At 38.3% G+C, this 24,254-nt stretch overlaps 2 protein-coding genes across 5 annotated transcripts in view; both read left to right on the plus strand.

Annotated features, from left to right (window-relative positions):
- The window catches only part of LOC146311916 (liprin-alpha-3-like), a 36,971-nt gene extending 24,179 nt beyond the window's left edge, over nt 1-12,792 (plus strand). For 2 of the 4 annotated variants that reach the window (XM_084740603.1, XM_084740605.1), the window contains 18 exons: nt 359-438; nt 811-994; nt 1,089-1,282; nt 1,559-1,802; nt 1,905-2,044; nt 2,393-2,541; nt 2,661-2,757; nt 3,318-3,399; nt 3,645-3,845; nt 3,982-4,044; nt 5,365-5,391; nt 7,314-7,489; nt 7,622-7,719; nt 7,819-7,994; nt 8,725-8,793; nt 9,276-9,438; nt 11,482-11,550; nt 11,683-12,792. In XM_084740603.1, coding sequence (XP_084596729.1) covers nt 359-438; nt 811-994; nt 1,089-1,282; nt 1,559-1,802; nt 1,905-2,044; nt 2,393-2,541; nt 2,661-2,757; nt 3,318-3,399; nt 3,645-3,845; nt 3,982-4,044; nt 5,365-5,391; nt 7,314-7,489; nt 7,622-7,719; nt 7,819-7,994; nt 8,725-8,793; nt 9,276-9,438; nt 11,482-11,534 — 2,196 coding nt within the window. In that variant the 3' untranslated portion in view covers nt 11,535-11,550; nt 11,683-12,792. Of the gene's footprint in view, nt 1-358; nt 439-810; nt 995-1,088; nt 1,283-1,558; nt 1,803-1,904; nt 2,045-2,392; nt 2,542-2,660; nt 2,758-3,317; nt 3,400-3,644; nt 3,846-3,981; nt 4,045-5,114; nt 5,319-5,364; nt 5,392-7,313; nt 7,490-7,621; nt 7,720-7,818; nt 7,995-8,724; nt 8,794-9,275; nt 9,439-11,481; nt 11,551-11,682 lie in introns of those variants that run through there. The other 2 variants (XM_084740604.1, XM_084740606.1) reach the window with 2 other exon arrangements.
- A 6,080-nt stretch (nt 12,793-18,872) lies between these two features.
- Nucleotides 18,873-21,189, plus strand: fgf21 (fibroblast growth factor 21). Its single transcript, XM_084740968.1, has 4 exons — nt 18,873-19,406; nt 19,550-19,627; nt 20,353-20,456; nt 20,548-21,189. Exons 1-4 carry the CDS (start codon nt 19,259-19,261, stop codon nt 20,833-20,835), a joined length of 618 nt encoding a protein of 205 aa, XP_084597094.1. The 5' UTR covers nt 18,873-19,258; the 3' UTR covers nt 20,836-21,189.
- The last annotated feature ends 3,065 nt before the right edge of the window (nt 21,190-24,254 follow it).

Below are 24,254 nucleotides of genomic sequence, written 5' to 3' on the forward strand. Positions count from 1 at the left end.
AAAGGTCACACACTAACACAAACGAACTGATAAATCTGGGTGGCGGTAGTCCAGCAACTTCCATATTCTGTGAGGTAAAATGACTGATTTTTCCACTGGAGTTTGGTTGGTTTGGAGACAGAGCGATATTTTTTTTAGGTGTTTAAAATGCTGACCCTGTCCAGAGCAGTGCATGCATGACAATGTATGATTTCTCATACAACCCTACTTGAAATAACCTAAACTACCCCTTTAAATCTTTATTATCAATATCTACCCAGTTCTCAAGAATTCCACATTTCCCAACAAACAAGAGATGTGATGTTTGACAAATAGAGCAGGTAAAGCAAATAATAGTTGTTTCTCCTCTGTGCTTCAGGAGCAGCTCCTTGCTGAGCTGGAGCGAATCCAACTGGAGCTGGATCAGCTGAGAGGCAGACCTGGCTCTTCTTATTCCAGGTTAGATACAATGAACCTTTAAGGGAATATGTTTATACAGAATAGTCTACATTAAAACCAATAAAAACAAAACTCTCCCAAGGGATACTACTGTATATGTACACTGGCCCTTCTGAGCACAAATTTTTGTTTACTCTCTTGTTTAGTTGAATGTACTTCCACTAATATATTTTTAAAAAGTAATTATTTATACTGTACCTAGAGGGTGTTGTTCTGGCTTACAAATATGCAAATAATATTTACATCCTTAATTCATGTAGATACGTCTCTTTTAATGTGGTTTGTTTTTTCCAGAGAAACCTGTCTGTTGTAACAATAACACTGTTTTTTAAGCACTGTGGCATAACAAATAAATTCTTGATCTCACCGTAGGGCGGGCAGCGTGAGCTCACTTCCCTCCACCCTTTTTCGAAGATCTCTTCCAGGCAGCGCCTCGGAGCTGCGGTACCCCCAGGGTGGAGGCTCGCTCCCGGCCGGCTACGGCAGCTCCTCTGGTGGGGTGGTGGTCAGGCGGGCACACCGTGGCCGGTGGGGGCCGAGAGACGATAGTAACAAGGTACGAATCTAACACTGAGATAATGACGATGATAATGTGGATATGCTGTATGTTTTCAGGATGATAATTTCCCTCTATTTGCCCCTCTTCCTAGTATGGAGAGTGGGACAGCGGTACTATGCTGGGTCCGGGGTTTGAAGGTGGTGTGGAGGGAGGCTGCTCTGACGATGAGGACGACAGGGAGACTCTATTCGGGTCAGAGCTGCTTTCTCCCAGCGGACAGACAGATGTACAGACTTTGGCCATCATGCTACAGGAGCAACTAGAGGCCATCAACAAGGAGATTAAGTGAGTTTTATGCCAATTATTGCTTTTTATGAGACCAATTTGAGCTTATAAGTGTATTTAATCAACTACTTTTTTGCCTACACTCAAAATGATTTTGGTTTTCCATGCTGCAGCAACAAAGATTAATATAATCTAAGATTAAGTCTGTAAATTTAAAATGAGTAAATCTAGATGTAAAATTAAGCAGAGCTGATTTCTGTTAAGTTAATCCAAGTTTCTTGACATAAACAGAAATAAAAAAAATTGTTGAATAAAAATGTAATGCCCGTCTCTCAGGCTGATTCAGGAGGAGAAGGAGAGCACAGAGATGAGGGCAGAAGAGATTGAGAGCCGGGTCAGCAGCGTGGCCCTCGACGCCTCACCTCTTCCACCTTCCTCGCTGGGAGGACGGGACAGCGTCGGGAGGGGATACATGACTCCCTCCATCACCTCCTCCACGTTGGCATCTCCCTCACCACCCAGTTCTGGACATTCCACCCCGCGTCTGCCGCATTCCCCTGCCAGGGAGACTGACAGACAGGTACTGTGTCCAAGCTGTGATATGAGCCACAAATAAATTTCAAATGAGGATAATTTAGGAAAGACCCTGTCTAAAATGACTCAAATCTTTCCACACTTGCAGAATAGCAAAGATGGAGAAGAATGCAGAGCACTTGCCCTGATTGACTCCACCCCTCCACCTGTTCCTCGAGCACTACGATTGGACAGAATGACACACACTCACCCGGGGGCAGGCCTGGATGACCACCGTGAATTTCGCAGGTAGTCGTCAGTTTACCCGTAAATAATTTATTTAGCTAACAAAAGCAGCAGTTCCACCCAAAGTACCCAGTACTCCATTAGAAATGTTGGGCACTGTAAGCCCCACCCACGACTTTCCTGTACTTTTGAAAAGTGCTACCCCTGAGTGAGGATTTTTTTGGTGGGAGTAAAATAATGGCCCAGGAACCTAACTTGACCCTGGTCCCTGCAGTGGAAACTCACTGAGCTCCTCCAAAGATACTTCGTCTCTGGAGAAAGTTCCTGTGTCGGAACACCGTCTAAACTAGCCCTCTGTGTCTCGGCTGATTCACTGTTGTTTCTGTTTTTTTCCTTTCTCTGTCCTTCTAGTCTCTCTGCTGATGGCGTCACCACTGCTAGCCAGGACTCCCTCCACAAAGCCAGCAAAAAGAAAAGCATTAAGTCATCCATTGGTCGTCTCTTTGGCAAAAAGGAAAAGGGGAGGATCGGTGCACCTGGTCGCGAATCTGCCTCGCTGGGTCAGTGAATGGATGACAAACTACTGCTTCACAATTCCATTTAGTTGTCTGACAGATGTATCTGTTTGCAGTAAGGTAAACATAAGGTAATTATTATTTTTAACTTATGACCTTTTCAGCCTCCACGCCCTCTGATGACCTGGGTTCAGCCGACCCATTAGGCCTGACTAAACTCGGGACCGGAACAGTGGAGAAAGACCGTCGCAGCAAAAAGAAGTGAGATCAGTCATCTTTCCAGAGGCTGCAGTTTGTTACTAACCAACACAGCATGACACTAACCAGGTCTAGACTGGGCCTCTGATTCCCCTGGTTTTGACAGGGGTGGCCCAAGAGGAGCTCCAATTTATGAAGGAGACATTAAGTACATGCACAGGCACACCAGAGACACTTTAGTTTCACACTTTTCATTAGTTTTACATTACTTTTCAATTGAGTTTAGATTCAGTAAAGTGGGTTAGCTTATTTCAGTTTAGTTTTTATTGTTTAAAAATGCTTTTGCCTCTCACTGGCCAATCAAATGTTAGGATAATGGGTTAGCACCTGGGTTGGCCAATCATATTTCCACCCCAGGTCATTCCCTGCACACGACTCGGCCTGGTGCCCTTCATTTAAAGAACATACACAACACGACCTTGTGGTGCTGCTTGGCACACATGTCAGGGTATTTAGCATCTCATGTTCAGTGGGATTTTCTATTTATAAAAGAAGACAGTGGTAAGGTGACATATGAAGAAATTAATCTCTGTCAAACATCTATTTTCCGCTCTCCCTGCCAGGCACGACCTGTTAGAGGAAGCCTGTCGTCAGGGTCTGCCTTTCGCTTCATGGGATGGCCCGACTGTTGTTACATGGCTTGAGGTACGTCACGACATGCTAAATGTGAGGACCAGTACAGTTTAGTGTATTGATCTTCTGATATAACGTCCCAATAATGAGTTTATAAATATATTTACAGTGCCTTCACAAGGAGAGATCTAAAAGGGTTGAAGTTAATTTTAGTTATAGGGTCAAGTTCAGACTACACAGTCTGAAACACTCACCTGATAGTTTGTCAAGTATCATCATTACAAATTGCCATCAGCATCTTCTTTCTGTTTATCCAGCTGTGGGTGGGGATGCCAGCATGGTACGTGGCAGCGTGTCGTGCCAACGTGAAGAGTGGCGCCATCATGGCTAACCTGTCGGACACAGAGATCCAGAGGGAGATTGGCATCAGCAACCCTCTGCACAGGCTCAAGCTCCGCCTGGCCATCCAGGAAATGGTCTCCCTCACTAGTCCATCTGCACCTGCAAGCACTCGCTCTGTAAGGCTCAGTAAAAAAGCACGATGAATGTGACTGTAAACATCAGCAAACAGATCACACAGCTGAGACATTAACAAACTCGTGCACTCGTGTCAAGGAAAAAGACTGATATTGTGTTTGTTTACTGTCATTACAGTCAACCAGTAATATCTGGATGACACATGCTGAGATGGAGTCGCTCACTGCTGCCACCAAGCCAGTAAGAATATTACATTTCATTTCGAATCTTAACATAATTTATTATATCAGAAGATTCATTTACTTTATGTTTATGGCTGCTCTGACTCATTACTATTACAGTATTTTCTGTATTTAGACAATATAATTAACTGTTTTATGTTGAAGGGATAGTTTGGATTATTTGAAATGGAGTTGTATGAGGTACTTATTGACAGTCAGGTTATTACCTGCAGTAGATGGTGGTCTGCATGGCCTCAGTTTAGAGAAGCAGAGAGGATTACATGGCACAGAAGCTAAGCAATGTACTGCTGTAGAGAGGGTCAGCAGCAAAACAGACACTTAAAAGTGAGGCTCATCTAAAAAAGAATAATTAAAAAAAAAAACCTCAGTATCAGTTTAAGTGTATGCTATGTTTAGAATATTTTCCCTACTTTGCCTTGACATCACACAGCCTTTTCTGATGGGAAACTGCTTTTATATTAGTTAAATATCGCTGTCTCCAAAGCAACCAAACTCCACTGGAGAAATCAGTCATTTTACCCTGCAGAACAGGGGACTTACTGGACAACTACTTCCTTGATCAGCTGGTTTGTTTGTGTTATTGTGTGACTTAGGTAACTCTGAACTGACTTTTCAAAACAAAGAATCACACAATAAAACAAACTAACTAACCAATCGAAGTAGTTGTAGACCAGCAACTCCCGTGTTCTGTAAGGTAAAATTACTGATTTCACCTGTGGAGTCTGGCGGTCTGATGGCAAAGTAAAGCAGTGAAAATATTCTAAATATAGTGCACACTTAAACTGATTTTTTTTAGGTGGCCTCTTTGTAGGTGGCTAAAATATGATTTGCTGCTGAACTGTCCACAGCAGTACATTGCTTAGCTTCCTACACCAGCAGCCAAACTGGCCAAACAGCTTCCAAACTGGAAGCCATCTACTGTAGTTAATGCACCAACTATGAATAAGTGCTTTATGCAAGCCTACTTCAACAAAATCCTAACTATCCTTTTTGTTCTATTAATTCTAAGCAATATGACCAAAGGTCTCACATTAATTAGCTCTTTTCTTTTTCTTTGTCTCTGATTAGGCATGTTTGGCTACACCTTTCCCTTACTATTCCCTCAAAATCTGTTTTGATGTAGTGTTTTTCCGACTAATTCTCACTCACTAACAAAACTTTTCCTCCCTCTGCCTTCCCCCTCCTCTTCTTCTCCATTCTGTCCTGACACTGATTCACCATAACACACACACACAAACACTCTCCCCCTGGCGACCTTTCCCTTTCTTTGCAACTCTGTCCCTTTTCTCTTTCACTTCTTCTCCACCTGAACCACAAGGAGCAGAAGGAGTTCAGCTGGGACCAGGTGAGTCTGATTAACCAGTCAGGTGTTCGGTCAAGAGAAAAACAGGTTTTTATTCAGGACAACGACCCAAGCCTGCCTTTAATCACAAACACTGCATTACGAACACCATTTTTTCTAAAGACATCCTCAAATCTGATGTGCCGGCTAGTATGGCGGTTATGTAATTGATTTCTCCCATACGCTAACACAAGCTGACAATTTTATTGGACTTTTGAGCGCCATTGTTCCTCATGTACACTCTTATTTATGAAGAGCCAAGGGTTGCACACTTTAGCTGAGCCTGTTTTCTGTCAGTTGGAGGTAAAACTGTGGTAAATCTGCTCCTCATCAGATGGCTGTAATGAAAACCAGAAGGGTTCTGGGACCAGCAAAGAGACCAACTGAAAAATCACCAAAATTTGACTTATAAGTCTTCAGTTTCAGTATTAAATGGAAAATAAAGAATCCATTCAATTTAACTGTAATGCATCTAATAAGGCACCTTTCTAAGACTTTATCAGCTGTAATTAATGGCTTTTTTAAGTAAGGGTCTGGGTCCTGCACCACGCAGTCAAAATTTACTTTGCAATAATGAGTCACTCACTGTACATTATCCTGCTTATTACATGGCTGCTTACTTTAAAGGTCATTTATGAAATAATTTGACAAAATAAGAATTTAAAAATGATTTTATTGATTTAAAAATTATTTTATTTCCAGAGTCTATGACCAGAACTGCATCCATGTCAGCGATCTACTATTCAGGAATAACTGACCTTAGAATGCTGCAAATGACCGGTCAGAATCTAGAATTTAGCAAAGGTGTTTAATAATGGTAAATAAAAAATATGAATGATTCTGACTGGTAATTGATGGCATTTTTTCTATAACTAATAGACCTTTGCTATGGATGCAGTTCTGATCATAGACTCTGAAGGAGCAATAAAATCATTTTTAAATCCATATTTTTGTGACTGATGGTTTGCATGATTGCTGGTGAGCCAGCAGTTTGTAAACAGCACTGTTGTGTGTATAGTTCCCAGGGAGAAGAGACAGCTGTAGACAGCTTATAGGTTGCCCTTTGAGGGTCACCCTGTTTAATGCTCCTTAAGACTTTTGCAACTTATTCTGGTGTTTGAATACCTCATCTGTCTTCTTACACTACAACAGGAGACAGAACTTTATGCATCCCATGTTTGTCACATAATATGGTATCTGTGGTGACTATTGCTACTCAAAGCCACACACACCTTTGTACCTTTTTGGCACCCATACACCACCCAGTTTCCAAAAAGAATAACAAATGTCCTGAACTTATGTAATGGCTGTAACAGCATCAGAATAAATTTTAGAAAATAGAAAGGCACTCTTAGAAAGCAGACCTCTGACAAGGCCAATAGTCTTCTATGACAACGAAATTATGTTAGCCCACAATAACCTTTAAAAGGATTTATTTTCCTTATACTGACTTGAAAAAAAAAAAGCAGTATGGATAATTTAAATGTCGCTTTTTTCTTACATGCTGCACATGTTTGAGGTGGCTTTTTTGTTTCATTGTGTGTTTCGTAGTGGCACACCATTCACTTTAATTATGACAGGTTCACAACGAATTCAGTTCATTTTGCCATGGACATCAGTGTTACAACTGACCCATCTCACAGTGTTAATGAAAGTGAATTTGTTTATCCGCCCCTTGATTTGGATCCGCTCCAAACTTTAATCAGTTCTTCTTTGGCCCATGTGTCACCCTTTCATCAAGTTTCATGACAACAAACGTAACTGAAAACATAGCCTCCTTGGTGGAGGTAACAATGGTGCTTCAATTTTAAATCATAGTCCCAGATGTTGCCAGTTTTAGGATTGTGTTATGCTTTCTTGTTTTTCATGCACCTTGTTTGTGTTCTTTCCTTCTGTCCATCTCCATCACCCACAATGTCCTCCAGATCCTGGCCTACGGAGACATGAACCATGAGTGGGTGGGAAACGAATGGCTGCCCAGCCTGGGTCTGCCCCAGTACCGCTCCTACTTCATGGAGTCACTGGTGGATGCCCGCATGCTCGATCATCTCACCAAGAAAGAACTGAGGGGCCAACTGAAGATGGTGGACAGTTTTCACAGGTCTGAAAGACGGATTCATGGGTTATTTACGACATATAAAAATGATCTGCTTCTTCTTTGCACACTATTCTTGGGTGTATATAGCTGAAAGCTGTGATGAAAATTTGGGAAATGTGTCCTTCTCACATACAGGGTGAGTCTTCACTATGGGATCATGTGCTTGAAGCGCCTGAACTATGACAGGAAGGAGCTGGAGAGGAGGAGGGATGAGAGTCAACACCAGAACCAAGGTGGACCAAATCTCCTCTTCAGACATGATACCACAGCTTATATTTACACACACTTGAACTGAACTGGTGATAACTGTCTGCCTGTGTCCTTTTCCACAGATGTAATGGTGTGGTCCAATGAGCGAGTGATGTGTTGGGTGCAGTCTATCGGTCTGAAAGAGTTTGCTGACAACTTATTAGAAAGCGGCGTGCATGGCGCCCTCCTGGCACTCGATGACACCTTTGACTACACGGACTTGGCCCTCCTCCTCCAGATACCCAATCAGAACACACAGGTACTCCACCGCACACCACCTTTATTGTCAACCTGTAGACACTGAGACTGGAATGCACCAGCAGAGATTTATTTAATCTAAGTTTTGTTCCAATTAGAGCTTATCCAAACTGGGTTTAAAATGAATAAATGCAGAATTAAAAATAAGCAGAGCTCTGTCACACAATTAAAAACTATGCTGTTCTCAGTTTAGTAAATGCAAGTTCAGTGATGTTAAAAAAAAGTTACATTGTTTGCTAGTGAGCTAAAAAGTTAATAAGATGTCACACTGCTTGCTAGCTAGCTAAAAAGTCCTAAAAAATAATCTATTGTTTGCTAGCAAGGTAAAATGTTAGTTAGCCTAGTCATAAAGGCTCTGCAGAGAATCTCTAGTCTCAAGAAAAATGTGTTGGTCAAATTATCAACTGGAGTGAAAGAAAGAGACACATCATAAACTCAATTTGGTTGAGTCTGTCTCTTAGTTTTCTTTGAGGAACTATTATTTTTCTCAATACATCTAAAAAAGAGCTTTAAAGTTAATAGTGGATCCGCTTTAAATTGGACTTGGTGCAAGAGAATTAAATTGAATGTAGGTTTAGAGTAAAAGCTAAACCGAGGTTTAAAGAGACATTTAAATTGAATGGTTTTGCTGTCAGAAATTCTGTTTGTTCTAATCCCAAGATAATATAAATCTTTAACTCTTAAATGATCTTAATTAGGATCTTAAGATTGTGTTTGTGTATCTGTTGCAGGCGAGGCAGCTCCTAGAGAAGGAGTACAACGCTCTCATCTCTATGGGAACAGAGAGGAGGCCAGATGAGGTACGACAAAGCAGACTGTCAGGAGAAAATCAATCACGATTATCACTGCTGCCAGGTGGCAGGAGTGTGTGGTGATTGTAACCCCCTCGACTAAGACTGTTTTACTTGACAAAAGGGCCTTTGATCCAAACTTTTTGCCCTTGGTTAAATATGTGACAGGATCATTTCCTTTCAGTGGTAAAGTATCCAAGTGAAATATCTCCTTTCCTTATAAAGAGAGCCTTTATGGCACCAGTGCTTGTACCACTGCTGGCAAACTGTTGCGTGCCAAAGTGGTTCAGCTGTGTTTACACAACTGCTAATTGCTTAGTTACAGCATGCAGGACTAAAAACTGTGCAACTGTGGTATCACTGTCACAACAAATCCTGCTCTGTCAAATACTACTTTGTTAAACCCTACTAATGCATAATGAATAAATAGATAGCCTCCACTGTGAACGCTGTTATTTTTAATCACTGGTTTTATTTCATTGTCTCTGCAGGACGGCACTAAAACATTTACACGGTCACCATCATGGAGGAAGATGTTCAGGGAGAAGGACCTCCGCGGCGTGACTTCCGACTCCTCAGAAACATTACCTGCCAACTTCCGTGCCTCGGCCATCTCGACCCCCTCTGTCACCCTGAGGAAAGTCCAGAGTGAAGGTGAGGAGACGCAGTTCACAGCGGCTGAATGAGCATGACAGCGGCGCTCAGGGCCTTGATAAGACATTACACAGAGATTTGTGAGGAAAAAAACAATGGGCCTCATGAAATTTGATATTAGACTGTGTTTATTTTATTCATTTAATACATTTAAATGTTTACAAAAAGATGATTAGGTCAGTTATTAAGGCTGGATTATTAACGAACAAACAGAGCACGCGTTGTGCGCACAAAGTTCTCCAATTAACACCACCGTTCATTCAGTTTGCATACAGCTGCTCAACAGACCAGATGAATTCACTGAACTCACACACAGTAAGACACCATCTCCACGTCTGTTGCCCATCCTCAAAGGGTCCGGGTAAAGGCTGTTTGTTTTTTTTCATATGTATTTATCAGGGTGTTTTTACAACTGTAACGGTAACTGCAAATTTCCTTCTGCATTCAATTCCAATTTAAGATCAAATGTGATGCATCAACATTGTTGATGAAAAAATATATATTTGTAAGAAAAGAGGAAGAAAAAAAAAAATATTTATACATGAGGCCCAGTGTGTATTATGACATGTCAAATTAGTCATACTGTGTAGTAACAAAGTTAAACATACTTAAACTTAAAGTTTGTGATGCAGATTTGCAGCAGAAGATGGTACTGCAGACAAATTTACGTCACGTAGGCCTGATGTGATGTGTTTATTTACACTACAGTGAAAACAGTGGTGATATAAAGTTGGCCTAAGAAAACAATAGAAAAACTGGAATAAACAGACTAAACAGGCATTTGGTTGGTCAGACATTTAATGACTGAGTTCAAGAGGTGCAGCTGATGTTGATATGAAGCACAGAGATCTCCTGTAAATGAGGCCAGAAGATCAAAGAGGCAGTGGAAAACAAAGCAAGGCAACACAACCAACCATGCAGTATTTTCAGGACTCATACAAAGTCTTGAAAGTTTGGAAAATGTTTTTAATGGTATGTTTTCAAGGTTAGGACTATGCTTGAATTTAAATATTCTCCTCGAAAAAAGACTTTCAACATTATCGGAGGTCATCTACACAACCACTCATTTAAACCAAAAATCCTTCAGTGTTTTATTTAAAACCGTTTTGTCATCGTGCTTCATACTTCATACACAAGCATTAAATAATCACAATCAAAACACAACATCAAATGGGGTAATTAATAAATTAATACCACTCCCTTTCCTGTATGGTAAATGTGAAATCACGACCTGCAGCCAGCTCACTGATTCGAGTGTTTAGAGGTGCTAGTAGACTTTATTGGGACTGTCCAATGTTCCGATGGCACATTTTTCTGAAGCATAGTCCAGAAAATCTATCACTGGACCAAATGCCCGTGTGAACAACAGCCCCAGTTGTTCCAAAAATACACACTAGTGTTCTTTGTGCAGGAAAAGCATCAAATGATAGAGCAAACGCCCCTTTTCATGTGACCATGCACAGAGCCTGAAGAAGGAACGCCTGGGTTAACAAAAAAAAGTTGATAACCACCGTCATGATAACTAATTATCTCTGACTGGGATTTTAGGTTTTGTCAAGTCAGCTCATGCACAGAAAGCTTGGTTATGTTTACCTTCCTTCATAGTACAACCCTCAGATTCTAAAAATAATACTGATAATTAAAGGCGCCAAAGCACAATAAAAAGATAATGTAAAAACATATCCTAATGATGACAATGGTTAAAAAGACCTATGGGGCATTTAGTAGACATATTGCAGAGAGAATGAACAATTTGGAATAGTGGTTAGTTTTACTGGCAGGTAAAACATAACAACATCTTGATGGCAAAAGAGAAAATTCACATACCAATATACTTGACACTTAATGACAAAATACCTCTGAATAAAACCACAGTTCAATGATTTTGTGTCAACTTCCAAATGTTTTAGTTGCTTTTTGAATCCAGTGTTTGTTCCATTAGAATGAGAGCAGAAAACTGACTAAACACAGGATTTTTAGGTCTGTTTGTCTCATAGTTCCACGTTGAATTACATTTACTAATAACCTCCTTCTTTCCGTCAGTAAACTCTGGTCCAAGAGGAGAGTCGGGGTCCGTGAGAACATATTCCTGCTAAAAGATAAGCACACCAGGTGAGAAAAAGCACCCTCTCTGATGATTGTATCTGTAGCTAAAAATAGCTCATGTGAACACCGAATCAAACATCACATCTCAGCAGGAGGAGCTGTTACAGTTCTTTAAGTGTGTTTTGTTCCATTTTGTAGAACCCCACCTCCATCCTTACCCAAGGAAAAAAAAAACATTTTTGAAGAAGAAAAAAAAAAGGATCAAAATCAAAAATGGACACTAGAAGATGACCAACAACATTCGAGCAAGACGTCTCGAAGAATCAAAGACACTGAGTGAATGATGACTTTCTGAAAAGATGATAAATAATGAGTGAATGACTGTTTATCCATCTGTTTCTCTCTCTCTCTCACACTCCATCTTGATCCATAGTTGTGGCATGATGCTGTTTGATTCTGTAGAAAGTGGCCTGTAGAAAGTGACCATCGCCTATCGTGAATACATCTTCTGTTTTTGAGTGTGAGACGGCAATATTGACACAATGAATTTATAGTTTTTAAAATTGGAAACTGCATTCCTGTTCAGATCAAGAGAACGATACCCCAACACACACATCCCTGCAGGTGATCTTACCATGATTTAGACCGATGATAGAACATACTCTGCCTAGCAACACCACCATACAGTAGTCGGGGGGGGGGGGGGGAGGGAGGTTCAAAGGGAGAATGTGAGTGTACACAGGGGAAATGAAATGTATGTTCTTAAGCCATAACAGACATGAGATGCACAAATGTGAATAGGATGGACAATGAGACAATTAGCAAAGTGCTTTATGACAAAATCCTGTTCAAACTGGGAAAAAAAAGAGTTAAGCATTTGTGTTAATATGCATGCCAAAATCAACCATTTTAGAGTGAACGTCATGATATCAATCATCTAATGATGTGAAAGCTTGGGTCAGGACTTTGTAAAATGTGTGTATTTTATTTTTATCATTTTTTATGATATATGCTATTGTATGTATGTATGTATGTACAGTATGTATGTGTGTGTATTAAACTGTATGTTCATTTCATACTTAGTTTTAAGACTGACTGTAATTTCATTTTAGGTTGAAAAAGGAACTATGTTTTAAATTATGGACATTTAAGATATGCTACTTGTATGTGTACATTTTGAAAAAAAAAACAAATTGTGTTATGATTTAAATTCATATTATTGGAGAGTAGTGATGATAATTGAAAATAATATGATAATAATGATAATGATTGTAAAAGCTGTAATTAAAAAACATACCTGTAAAATGCTACTGAAGGAGTTATTTGCAGTTTCCCCTCACACTGGTCACAGAGGATCACAGGTAAGTGGTTGTAATGGAGTATGAACCATTGAAATGTTGGTGCTTACTTCATCATTGAACAACTTCTGCTTGAATACATCACAGTTGGAGTCTGCTGTCAGGGGCGTAACTAAGCAGTCCCTCCAGGAAGTTGTGATATGGCGATTACAATTATCACAAATTCAAATTGATTGATTTCTGCACAAGCTTTCAATTTTGTCCAATCACCGCAACATTTCTGCAAATTTGACCAGTTATTGTCATAAATGCACATCTCAATGAACTGACTCAGTGTTTTATTATCTGCTATTTTTTGTATTTATTATTTTTTTATCTTGTCATAGGTACTGAAAGGAACACCAGGTCTGTCATTGCTATTGACATTTATCACTACTCTGTGCACTTTTATATTTTATAATTTGTGCCTGCTGTTTTGATTAAGTTTGAGATCCAAAAAGATTTTTACTTCTTTGTGGAATACCCCCAGGTGCACTTTGTCATTTATAAATAAAACATATTTTGTTAGAATTTCTGTAATCCCGAAGCTTTTTGGTAAGGTTACTTAGAACACTGAGAACAATGTGGGTTAATTCTCCCTGAAACAAGTGTACAATTCTACATAATATATATTTGTGCAATTTTCACTTGCTCCCACAATTTCATTGCAAAAAACTGGTGAGTTTCCATAAAACTATATAACTGATGTTATTCTGATGCCGTCCCCTCAAAACAAGCAACCAAAAGCAGGACTTGTACCCACAGTGGGCATTCGGTGAGTCAGACTAAAAGATTATGGATTATGGAGGACAGCCATGCTGAGACAGTAGACCCGAGCTCTGTCCCTGTGGAACTGGTGAATGCAGCCGATAAGGATGTCACTCCAGAGGAATTCATGGAGGACAAACTAATCACAGACTAATCACAGATGCAATCGGATCTCCATTTCTACAAGAGATTTCTTTCACCGAGGTGGAAGCACCTTCCCAAGGGGACGACAAATATATCTGTGAGACCTCACTGGCTGTCAGAACACAGAGGTATTTTGACTCTGGCAAGAAAGATAAGAAATCTGCTGGCAGACATGGCAAAAAGATCTATGAGAGGATGAGGTCTACATTCCAGCACTGCTTCAATTTAAAGCCAAAGAAAAAGGACCAGCTAAATTTGGCCGAGACTGTTGAGTCAGACGTCAGCGACTTCATCATTGAAAATCCTGAAAACACTTGAATACCATAGTGATGTTTGTTGTGTGTTTTTATGTTTTAACTTTGTTTATTTTTTAGGCAGCAGACTGAAATAAGCCATGGTATTTATTACATGGACATGAAGGACAAGCTACTTGACATGTGTGGATGTGCAGACACACATCCTAGAGACAATTGCCGATACTCTGACAAAAGTCATTGATCAGAATCCCACCACTTTCCAGCTACGTGGGACAAAGACATTTGGGTGGAAGCTGCTCTCAGAGCTTCTCTTGGTGAAACTGGACATCACTGAGGACAAAATCCAGCAGACTTTGGGAAGCTCTTCAGGCAAGACTTTGTGATGTGGTAAGTGTGGCAGCATCTGTCAGAAAACCACCCAAACTCGAAGAGGCCGTTGTCAGAAAGATTATTGATAAGGTTGGCTCTGCTGTGTCAGTGGCCACACCAGCATCAGAGGATGGAGAAACCAGTGTTGATGCAGATACCTGCTGCCAGTTCTCCATTTGCACAGCATGCAAGAAGATGATCACATGAATTAAACCCATCCTCAAAGGCCTACAAGGTTCAAAGCAGACAAGTCAGACCGTCAGTAAACATTCAGATGCACCTACCATCAAAGTACACAGGAAGACGTCGCCATGGTGGAAACGGCAGAATAAGATCCAAGCTGTTTCAGACAAACAAAAAAAGTCAAAATGGAAAATGTTTTGGCGGTGGTATAGATTCCATATACAAAAACCCAGTAGATGGCAACAAACACACGATGATAGCAGAATAAGTTATGTTTTTTCAAGATTTTTCTGTACTTAAGCTTGTATTAAACAGTAGATCATTGCCATTTACTCTGTTCCTGTTGTTTGGATAAGTTTTATTTCAGTCTGTTAGTTTGATATTAAGAGCTGTATTAATCTATGTGAACCATTCTAAATTTCTTTTTATCATTCTTATTTCTCTGTTTCAGTACCAAACACATTGTTACATGTAACATAGATCTCCAGTGATATTATTTCTCGGTCTGCTGTGCTGCACTGTAGGAAGCAGCTTTAAAAAACAAGTTTCAAGTGTCTGGAAATTGTTTTCTAACAGACTCAGGGACGAGAGCAATTTCAGTCTTCAAAATAACAGTCCTTTGCAGATGCTTCACTACGCTGCGAAAGTCTGCTGAGAAAAAGGCAGCGCTATCAAGTTAGCCACCTAGCAACAGTGTCGGTCTTGACTGCTTCGTCTCCAGCAAGATATGGCAGGCTTTGGAGGAGGCCTCAGGGGATGTGAAAAAATGTGATTGGTTAATTCACCTGTCACTTTCTAAACAAACACACAGGCTGTGGATGTCATGAAGCTCTAACCAATGAGTGAGTCAGCTCAAACCTTTCTCTGCCTAGAGACAGCAACAAAAACTCTGATTAGATAACTCTTTTTTGCCATTTTCAGGACAGTAACTCTTTCATTTCTGAAGCAAAGTTGACAGAAAACAAGATTTAAGTTAGAATAAGAAGAGAATAGCCTAATAATTAAATGAAATAAATCAAATATAAAATATTTAAATATAACATTTGAAATACTGGTATGGGTCTTCTGAAGGCCTAGAAGACCCTTAGAGTTCCCCTCTACATCATGAAAATACCAAAAACTTAAAATCTACCAAAGACAGTCAATAAATAGCGTTTTGCTTACCATTAAACAGATATCAGACCTTTATTTTGAAAGGGGTCAGTGCCGTATTCATTGGTAATGGTAATGAATTCTACCTTTTATTGTAAATTGTAACTTTCACTCAGTACTCTACATCCATGTTTTTATGTTCTTCTGATTTTGCTGCTGTTATGCAACCTGTATGTGGCATCATGATACACTGTAAAAGTATACAAGTTTTAGATCTCGCCAGCAAAATTCAAGATATTTAAAAAATTCAAGATATGACATTTCAGAGAGGGCGACCAACAGTAGAAGTGCCCTATGTAGAACATTTCTGACAATTCCATTATCAGAGATTTGGCCATTATTAGGACCTTTATCATTTTTGTCTGGCCCGTGGCAGCCCGATCAATTTCTCATGTTGCCCCACATGAAAAATAATTGCCCACCCCTGGGCCCCCTATACTTTACCTTCCCTCTGCTCGTCCTCCTCACTATCTCTCTACTTCACCTTCCTAACCCAACTTCATCCTCTCGCTCCTTCTATTCCTACTTTCTAAATCCTCCACCTTGCATCTACCCCTTGCCTTTCATTTTCTCTTAAAGAATAACAAAACAGTGCTCCCACAGGGGACCTCTTAATATTTTTATTTCTTTACCCTCCTCTTCTTTCCCTGCTCTCCATTTTCCCTTGAATCCCCTCAGGCCAGTACAGTGGCTCTGTGGTTAGAACTGTGGCCACACAACCAAGGCCTGGTTCAAATCAGGTCTTTTCTGTGTGGATTTTTAATGTTTTCTCTGTGTTTTGTGGTTTAATTCAGGTTCTCTGGTTTCCTCCCACAATTAGGAAAAAAATACAAAACATGTATGATTGGTTAATTGGCCCCAAAAAATTAAATAAATTGAATCGTAATAAATTGAAACTAGTCTTGTGTTTTTGTCTGTCTGGTCTATGGCAAAAAGGTTGCAGAGTTCATTACACCCAACGATATGCAAGTGTATTTTTGTGGATCATTCAGTCTGTGTTTTTCATCAGATAATGATAAGATAAAATCTTGTGTGAATTAAGTCTGACTAAATTTAGTTGTACTTTGCAATAGATTTAGTAAAATGTTGAACAAATGTTCATGTCTCGACAGTTTTCATTAACTAAAACTTGACTTGTCATTTCCGTGGACTGAGATAAAATTAAAATTCCCAGATGTTTATTCAAAACCTGACTCAAAAACAACAGGATGAGGCTGACTACATTTGATTAAAAAAACTTTTGACATAAGATGATAAGGCTATAAAATGTTCAAATTTCTATTGCTTTATGAGCATTTTAAGGATTTGTCATAGATCATAGCTTAAGGGGGAAACAAATTAAATCAGAAAAACTAAAATTTGAACATAAGCATTTCCAAAATAACCTTAAAAGTTATATCTAATGATGAAATCATGTATTGATCACATGTTACAGGTTTCCAAGGTCAAGAATTGACTTAAAACTATAGCATACTAATCATTTAATCAATGTATTAGTATCCAAAAATGTGAATACAGACTTTAATGTGTAAAACTGATGTGGTTCCCCTTCAAAAATACAAATGATTCTTTCTCTTGGGAGCCTGAATGTGCTCAGTATGTACAAACATGTGAGAATTAAAGGAACAACATGAATAAATGGGTGGAGAAACAAAGATGAAGATGCTTCTTACTGATTTAACAGAACAGTAATTTTGTGCAATAACTGAACTGTGCAATATTGTGCAATACTGCATGAGGGCTCATGAATTTTAACATTTTATATTTAAAGATCAACAGAAATCAAACTGCTCCCTGTGCAAACTGCTAAATGATTGCCTCCAACGCCATCTCCTGGCTGCAGCTTGGAACTCATCCAGGAGATAGCACTACAGCCATAAAATATTAAATTAAAAGAAAAAGAAAAAGAAAAACTACAAATAAAATGAAATGCAAATAAAATAAAAATAGGATACATGTATGTTATTTTTATTCATTGTATGGAATTTATTTGGTTTACGAACTGAATTAAAAAATAATTGTTCAGTCAGTTCGGTGAAGGAAACGTAAGACTTTCTAACAAACATTTAAGACCATCTGCAACAACACAGTTTTAACTCTGCCAATATGCTGATCATGTGTCTTACAAACTTAATTTAATGAGTTAATTGAACTCTGTACATTCATTCAACTCATCATTTCAAGTCAAAATTTAGAAGAACCTATGTTTATGAGCTCTGAAGTGTTCTGGAAATAAATAGGCCTACTAGATTTTTTAGTTTAATTTACCTGAACAAATAAATTATTTTTTTACAGTTAATGAGAGAAGATAAGTTGATTCCACCAAAGTCCTGTATGATTTTTCACAGTGAAGGTGTTCATTTTGCAAAAATGATGCATTCACTGTATATTTTACCTTACACAGCTCTCACTTATGGAAATGGAACAAGATTCACTTTAAAGAGAAAGTTAAGTTTCTTGGTGAGGCTTCTTACAGTAAATCGAGACTTTACAAACACGACATGACGTGCAGCAGCCTCGCCGACGGCGCAGCTGCAGTCACATAAACACTTGTCTTCTGCTTGTAAATCAGTTTCATCCACTGTTTCCCTCTTTCTCTCTCACAAACACACATCAAAGTAAGATAAACACCGTGAAACTCACCCGTTTGTTACACTTTATTTAGCAAATGACGTAGAGGGAGATGTTTGTGTTACATCTTCTTGCAGTTGTGAAATGTGTATATTTTTGAAGTGGAAGCCCGGATGGAAAATCACCCTGAGTTTCTTTAACCTGCTTAATGTTCCACATGTGATGAGGCTGGAACAATGAATAATACAGATACTTATCTGTCAGTGTGAACAAATCACAAATGAAAATTCATTGTCTTATTGAACTGAAGCATTTTAACCCTAAAGATTGATTATTATTCACATCAAACCCAGGCATTTTTCTATATGTATGTGTGTAGCTAGCTAGCTGGTGCTTATGTGTAAAATAAAATTTCAGAAATTCTACATAAAATACAAAAGACACAAAATTATTCAAATGTCTTTGAATAAGTAAGGGATAAAGTACTAATAATGTGTGTATCACCCTGCTTATTACACACCTACTTATTAAAACAAAATCAATCATTTGACACAACATATGAAGTATTAATTAAATAATACAACTAACTTATTAAAAGATGGAAAATAATGGAAACAGTCGGATATATACAATCAACATGTACTCGTTTTTTATGTGCTAGTTGGCTCGGGTGAATTGTTGTGGGATGAGAAAGTCTTACAGTAAAGGAGACGGAAGAAGCCCATACATAGTGTTTGAACGCAGGTCTTCCCCTCAGCATTAAATCATGGCTTAATTGTGTAGAAATGTCTGACTCATATGTTTCTCTCATGAACAAGGACGTCCTCCTCTGAACTCCTTTATAAGGGCTCCAACTTGCTCCTGTTTAGAATTTGATTGAAAAGAACTTGCTTGTGCAGAGCCACATATTTCCTATTTATTTTATTATATTATTTAATTTAATTTATTTATTATTTATTTTCTTTTAGGGTTATTTAATCTTTTTTTTCCCAAATGTTTTTGTTTCCACGCACCTCTTTTTCTTACCTGTGTTCTTTTCTCTTAATTATCACATTTCCTTTCTCTCTGACATTTTATCTCCCCGATTCCAACCCACTTTTATCTTTTGCTGGTCAAGTCAGAGAGGTGCACCTCTACACAGGTATTTATAATAATTTTCATATTATTCATTTAATAATGGACTTAATGCAATGATGTCAATATTTATGACATACCTGTAAACAACAAACACCTTAAAATCTTAATTATGCTGATTTATTTCCTCTGTCTTTCTTCTTGTTGCAGAAAATCACAGAAGGGGGATGTATCTGCAGATGACCCTGGATGGGAGAGTGTCTGGAAGTGATGCTCAGACCCCTTACAGTGAGTATTTGGCAGATAAATCACCAACAGACAGCGCACTGTGGGCCTAATTTTGATTATTTTCTTTTATAATAATACGATATATAATTTTATCATTTTGAACTTTTCATTATTTATTTAATTTTGTTCAATTTAGTTTTTCGCTGTTAGTTTCTAGAGTGTGTTTGCTCATTTCAGTTTGGCTGTTAGTTTTTATTGTTCAAGAAAGTTTAGTTTTAGTGTGGTTTTAATTATTATACTGTTAGATTCCACTGTGTTGAAAGAAAACACATTTTAAAGGTTAAAAGATATTTCTGGGGGATCTGTGAAAAGCAAGATGTTTACATATTTAGAGTCACATCTTAAGTTAGCCAATGTTTGCAAAATGCTGGCTAAATAGCTTAGCTAATCTACACCAGTTCTTAGCTAGTGATTATCTGTAGCACAATGCTCGATAACTAACTAGCTAATCAACATATGCTACCTTCATACTGCCTTTAAATGGTACTTGTACTTGCACTTTTTGTGAACATTAAGATGCGGCTGTATGTTGCTTTGACAGGTCCTGTAGCACCTGCGCCTCCTCATGCATGTTGTGTTGATACATTTGACCAAACAAGACATTTTTGTATATTTTGAAAATTTTATTTATTTTGCCACACCATATACTGAATCACTTATGGTCTAGAAAATGAAAAAGGAGACTTATGTAGAAAACATAATTATTCATGTGTCTGTGTTTCCAGGTGTGCTGGAGCTGAAATCAGTTAAACCAGGCCATGTAGTCATCAAGGGACAGTCATCGTCTCTCTTTCTGTGCATAGACAGCGGAGGCCGTTTGTGGGGACAGGTACAGTAAGCAAAGCAAAGTTAACTACCCTTAAGTTCTGTGTCCTCCTTCCTGTCCTTCGCTGACAGTTTACATCTGCTGTCCCTTTCAGAGGCACTACACAGAGGCTGACTGCACCTTCAGAGAACTGCTGCTGGCAGACGGATACACCCGTTTCCTCTCCTCACACCATGGATCTCCTGTGTCTCTGGCATCAAAACAATCCCCGGACCGACACACAGTCCCCTTCACTCGATTCCTACCACTCAGGAATACTTTGGCAGGGGACGGCGTGTCTGAACAGCCAAACAATCAGAGATATTTCGACGTGGACTCTGATGATCCTCTTGGAATGGGTCTAAATTCGATGGTCAGTCCTCAGTTCTCAGTGGACAAGTAAAGACAGATATATAACTGTATGTTTTATTGAGACATGGATTTATTATGAGATGAGTAGCTTGGTTATTTTTGTTCTCAACATGTTTTAGGGGGGAAATATTAATGTAACTTATTTATTTAGTGTATCATATATTTCTGATGTGTTTTTTTCAATAAATACTGAATAATTTTGACTCCAGCTTCTGAGTTTGTATGTTTATGAGGGCATGTTTGTGTCTGAGCAAGAAATGTCTCGTGTTGCAACATCTTTTTCCAAATCGGATGTGACTGGAAAGTCCAACAAGCTTTTGTTTGTAATTGCCTCAGTGTGTTTATCACACTAGAGGGAATTAAAATAAACACGGCATAAATTTCACCTTTGTTTGTCTTTCATGCGATGATGCAGCGATTTATTGAAAAAAAAATTACTGGAAGGATTGTTGTAGAGAATGTGAGGAATGTGGTCTGACTAATGATCACAGCTTTCATGGAGGAGAGAGGGACTGGACTAAATATTGTGAGAGCAGGAGCGCTCTCTAGTGGACAAATGAATAATGATGACAAGTACACCAGGTTCCCTGCACCACTCTGGTAATCATTCGTCTTCTGTCTTTGGCTTGTGCAAACCTAAAATAAAGTTTCTTTACTGTAATGGACGGTAAAAACAATCATGCAAAAAGTTAGTGGAATCAGCTTATCTTTCCTCATTAACTTAACAGAAATATACAAGTTTTATTTAGTCATCTAAACTTAAAATTTCCAGAATTTATTTTCAGAACACTTGATGCATGAGATTAGAAGACTTCCCATCATGCATTGTTTGAGAGTTTAAACTCTCCCGTGAGCCTGTCCTTTTCATAGTTTGAAAAACACATATATGATGGAAATTTGCTGCTTGTCTAATCACTTAAGTCATAGTTGTTTGTTTTCACAGTAAGGAAAAATATAAATGTTAGTATTGAATTATTTAAATGTAATAAATTCACTGGGAGCAGTTTCACATTTTGTCTTTGCACCAAAGTTGGAATCAAGGTCCAACAACAACAAGAAATTACTTTTCAAACTGAGAAAATATAAAAGGAAATTAAATTTGTTTGTTATGGTCATCAGTGTGACTGAATGATAATGGATTCAACTTAATACTTTGTTCTGATTGAATATGTGTTATAATCAAACTTTATTAACTTATTTGACTAGAAAAGTTTATTTGTGTTGAATCATTAAAAAAAAATGGCCTCATCTTGTCTTTTATCAACTTGGGTTAGGTACAATTTTAAGGCAGCCCAGGCACTAACTTTTTAAAGTTATTATTTCATAGTGTACAGTATATATACAGTATGAATCATCATCTAAAATTCTAACATAAAGCACTTTGGCTCAATTCTTCTATATATATATATATATATATATATATATATATTTACCTACAATTTATAGTGCTTTCTGTGAAGTCAACAGTCGTGGAAAGCTGCTTTAAATTGTCTATGTTGTATATTCAGAGTTATTACAGCCATGTGTAGGTAATTAGAGATGCAGGGCTACAATTGAACAAAAATAATGAGTGTTTTTTTTTTTCTTCTTCTTCTTCTTAACCAAGAGACAGAAGGTTTTGTGTTTGTTAAAAAGATTGTAAAGCTTTTTGAGGAAAATTTATGATTTCCAACTTCAGGCTATATAAATAAAACAGACTTGTTTTTTTTTCATAGCTCTGAAGAGGAGGGTTGAAGAAAGCCGTCATAAAGTCAGATTGTGTTACCAGTCTGTCTGTTACTTATAAGTGAAATTCCTCTTCATGAAATAGTCCATGTACACGCAATAATAAGCATTATTAGTTTTGTCATTGTGGTTTTCCTGCATTTTGACTCTTTTCCAACTGGGTTAGAAGAACCAGGCATCACTAAATTAAACCACTGCCTCCATATTTACATACATCATTAATAATTATCCAATAATGTAACACTGATAAGGGACATTCTGCCCTTTTTTTTTTCTGGCTCAGTGCTGCTTCAGTTAGTATCAATCTCTTCCAGTAATCAGGTATCATGTTTTATCCACTGTTAAACAGCTCTAACATAAACTAAAACACATTATCGAAACAGTTTATACTTGCAATGTAATGTTAGTACACATACCTTCCGTGGGTCATCACTGTGGAAAGTCTTATGTGTTCCAGTGAAACTGAGAACAACGTTATTGGAAGCTACAGCTTTTAACAGCTTAGTAGCTGTGGAAAAGGTCGGTCACGGCTGTACGGATGTGAAACACACATTCGATCTGGCAAATGTCCGTGACTAACTGTTGTGCTTAGAGATTCAGTAGCAGTGAAGGATTAAGGATAAATATGTTTGTTATATTTCATATCCTAAAATAACACTTCTATATTTAACAGGCAAACACACTGTGAAAAAAAACATACAGGAAGTTAGTGGAACAATATCGTTTCTAACTTAATATGTCATGTATTCAAGATAAACTAGACATTTCTTTTTCTTTTGCAGAATTTAATAACATGAGTTCTCCTAACCTGACAAGTCTTTTGACTTGAAATCAGCATATTAGCAGACTTCCCAGCATGCATTATGTGAGAGTTAAAAGTCCCCTAGGACCATTTTTTTGTACAGTTTGAAGGAAACAATATAATGAAAACTTGTTGTGTGTCTAATACATTTCATGATAAGTCATGATTACTTGTTTTCACATTAATTAAAATACTGCAAACCAGGATGATGATTTGTATTGAATTTAGTCCACAAATACAAAGTAGCTCCAACAGAAGCAGCAGTAAGTTTTTTTGTGAAATGTAGAAGTGATTAATCAAACTCAGAAAATCTGAAAGGAAATCAAATTTGTTCCTAATGTTCATCAGTGTGACTGAAGAGTTGTTGGTTCAATTTAATATTTTTAGCTTATTTAAAATGTTTTTTTCTTTTAAATTATTATGCTTTGAATTATTAAAAAATTACCTCAACTTGTCTTTTCAAATTCTGTCAGCTTAAATTTTTAAGGCAGCCTGGACACTTAAAACAAAGTTATGTCTCCAGGCTTAATGGCACTGGTTTAAAGTCCGGGTGACACGGAAAGCAGAATGCTATTTGTCCCAGACAGCTTGGGACGGACAATATTGCTGAATGAGCATTAACAAAATATACAGTTACAGTGCAGCGATCCACTAACCTGGCTGACTCTGGACTGAACACGACCTCAGAGACTGACGGAGGTGTGATGACAGGGAGTACAGACAAAGGTCGTTTTCTTGCCATTTCTGGCTCCTGGCATCCCAGGATCGAGTCAATTAGCATAGCTGCTCGGCTAACCGAACTAACAACAGTTACAACAGCTAGCTACTTTAGCAACAAGATATGCTTTCCCCAAATTTAATACACTCCAACAAGCCAGTCTATAACCACAATAATTTGGGGTAGCAGGGTCTGAGGTGGCAAA

Source organism: Lutjanus erythropterus, chromosome 17 (assembly GCF_056507025.1).
Source record: "Lutjanus erythropterus isolate fLutEry1 chromosome 17, fLutEry1.hap2, whole genome shotgun sequence".
Classification (NCBI taxonomy): domain Eukaryota; kingdom Metazoa; phylum Chordata; class Actinopteri; order Lutjaniformes; family Lutjanidae; genus Lutjanus; species Lutjanus erythropterus.

Bases quoted from the DNA above. Each gene is read 5' to 3' on its own strand.
- fgf21 (XM_084740968.1), top strand. From the start codon at position 19,259: ATGTTTTTGTTTCCACGCACCTCTTTTTCTTACCTGTGTTCTTTTCTC. The intron at 19,407-19,549 runs GTATTTATAATA...TTCTTGTTGCAG, and splicing joins AGAGGTGCACCTCTACACAG to AAAATCACAGAAGGGGGATG. The intron at 19,628-20,352 runs GTGAGTATTTGG...CTGTGTTTCCAG, and splicing joins TGATGCTCAGACCCCTTACA to GTGTGCTGGAGCTGAAATCA.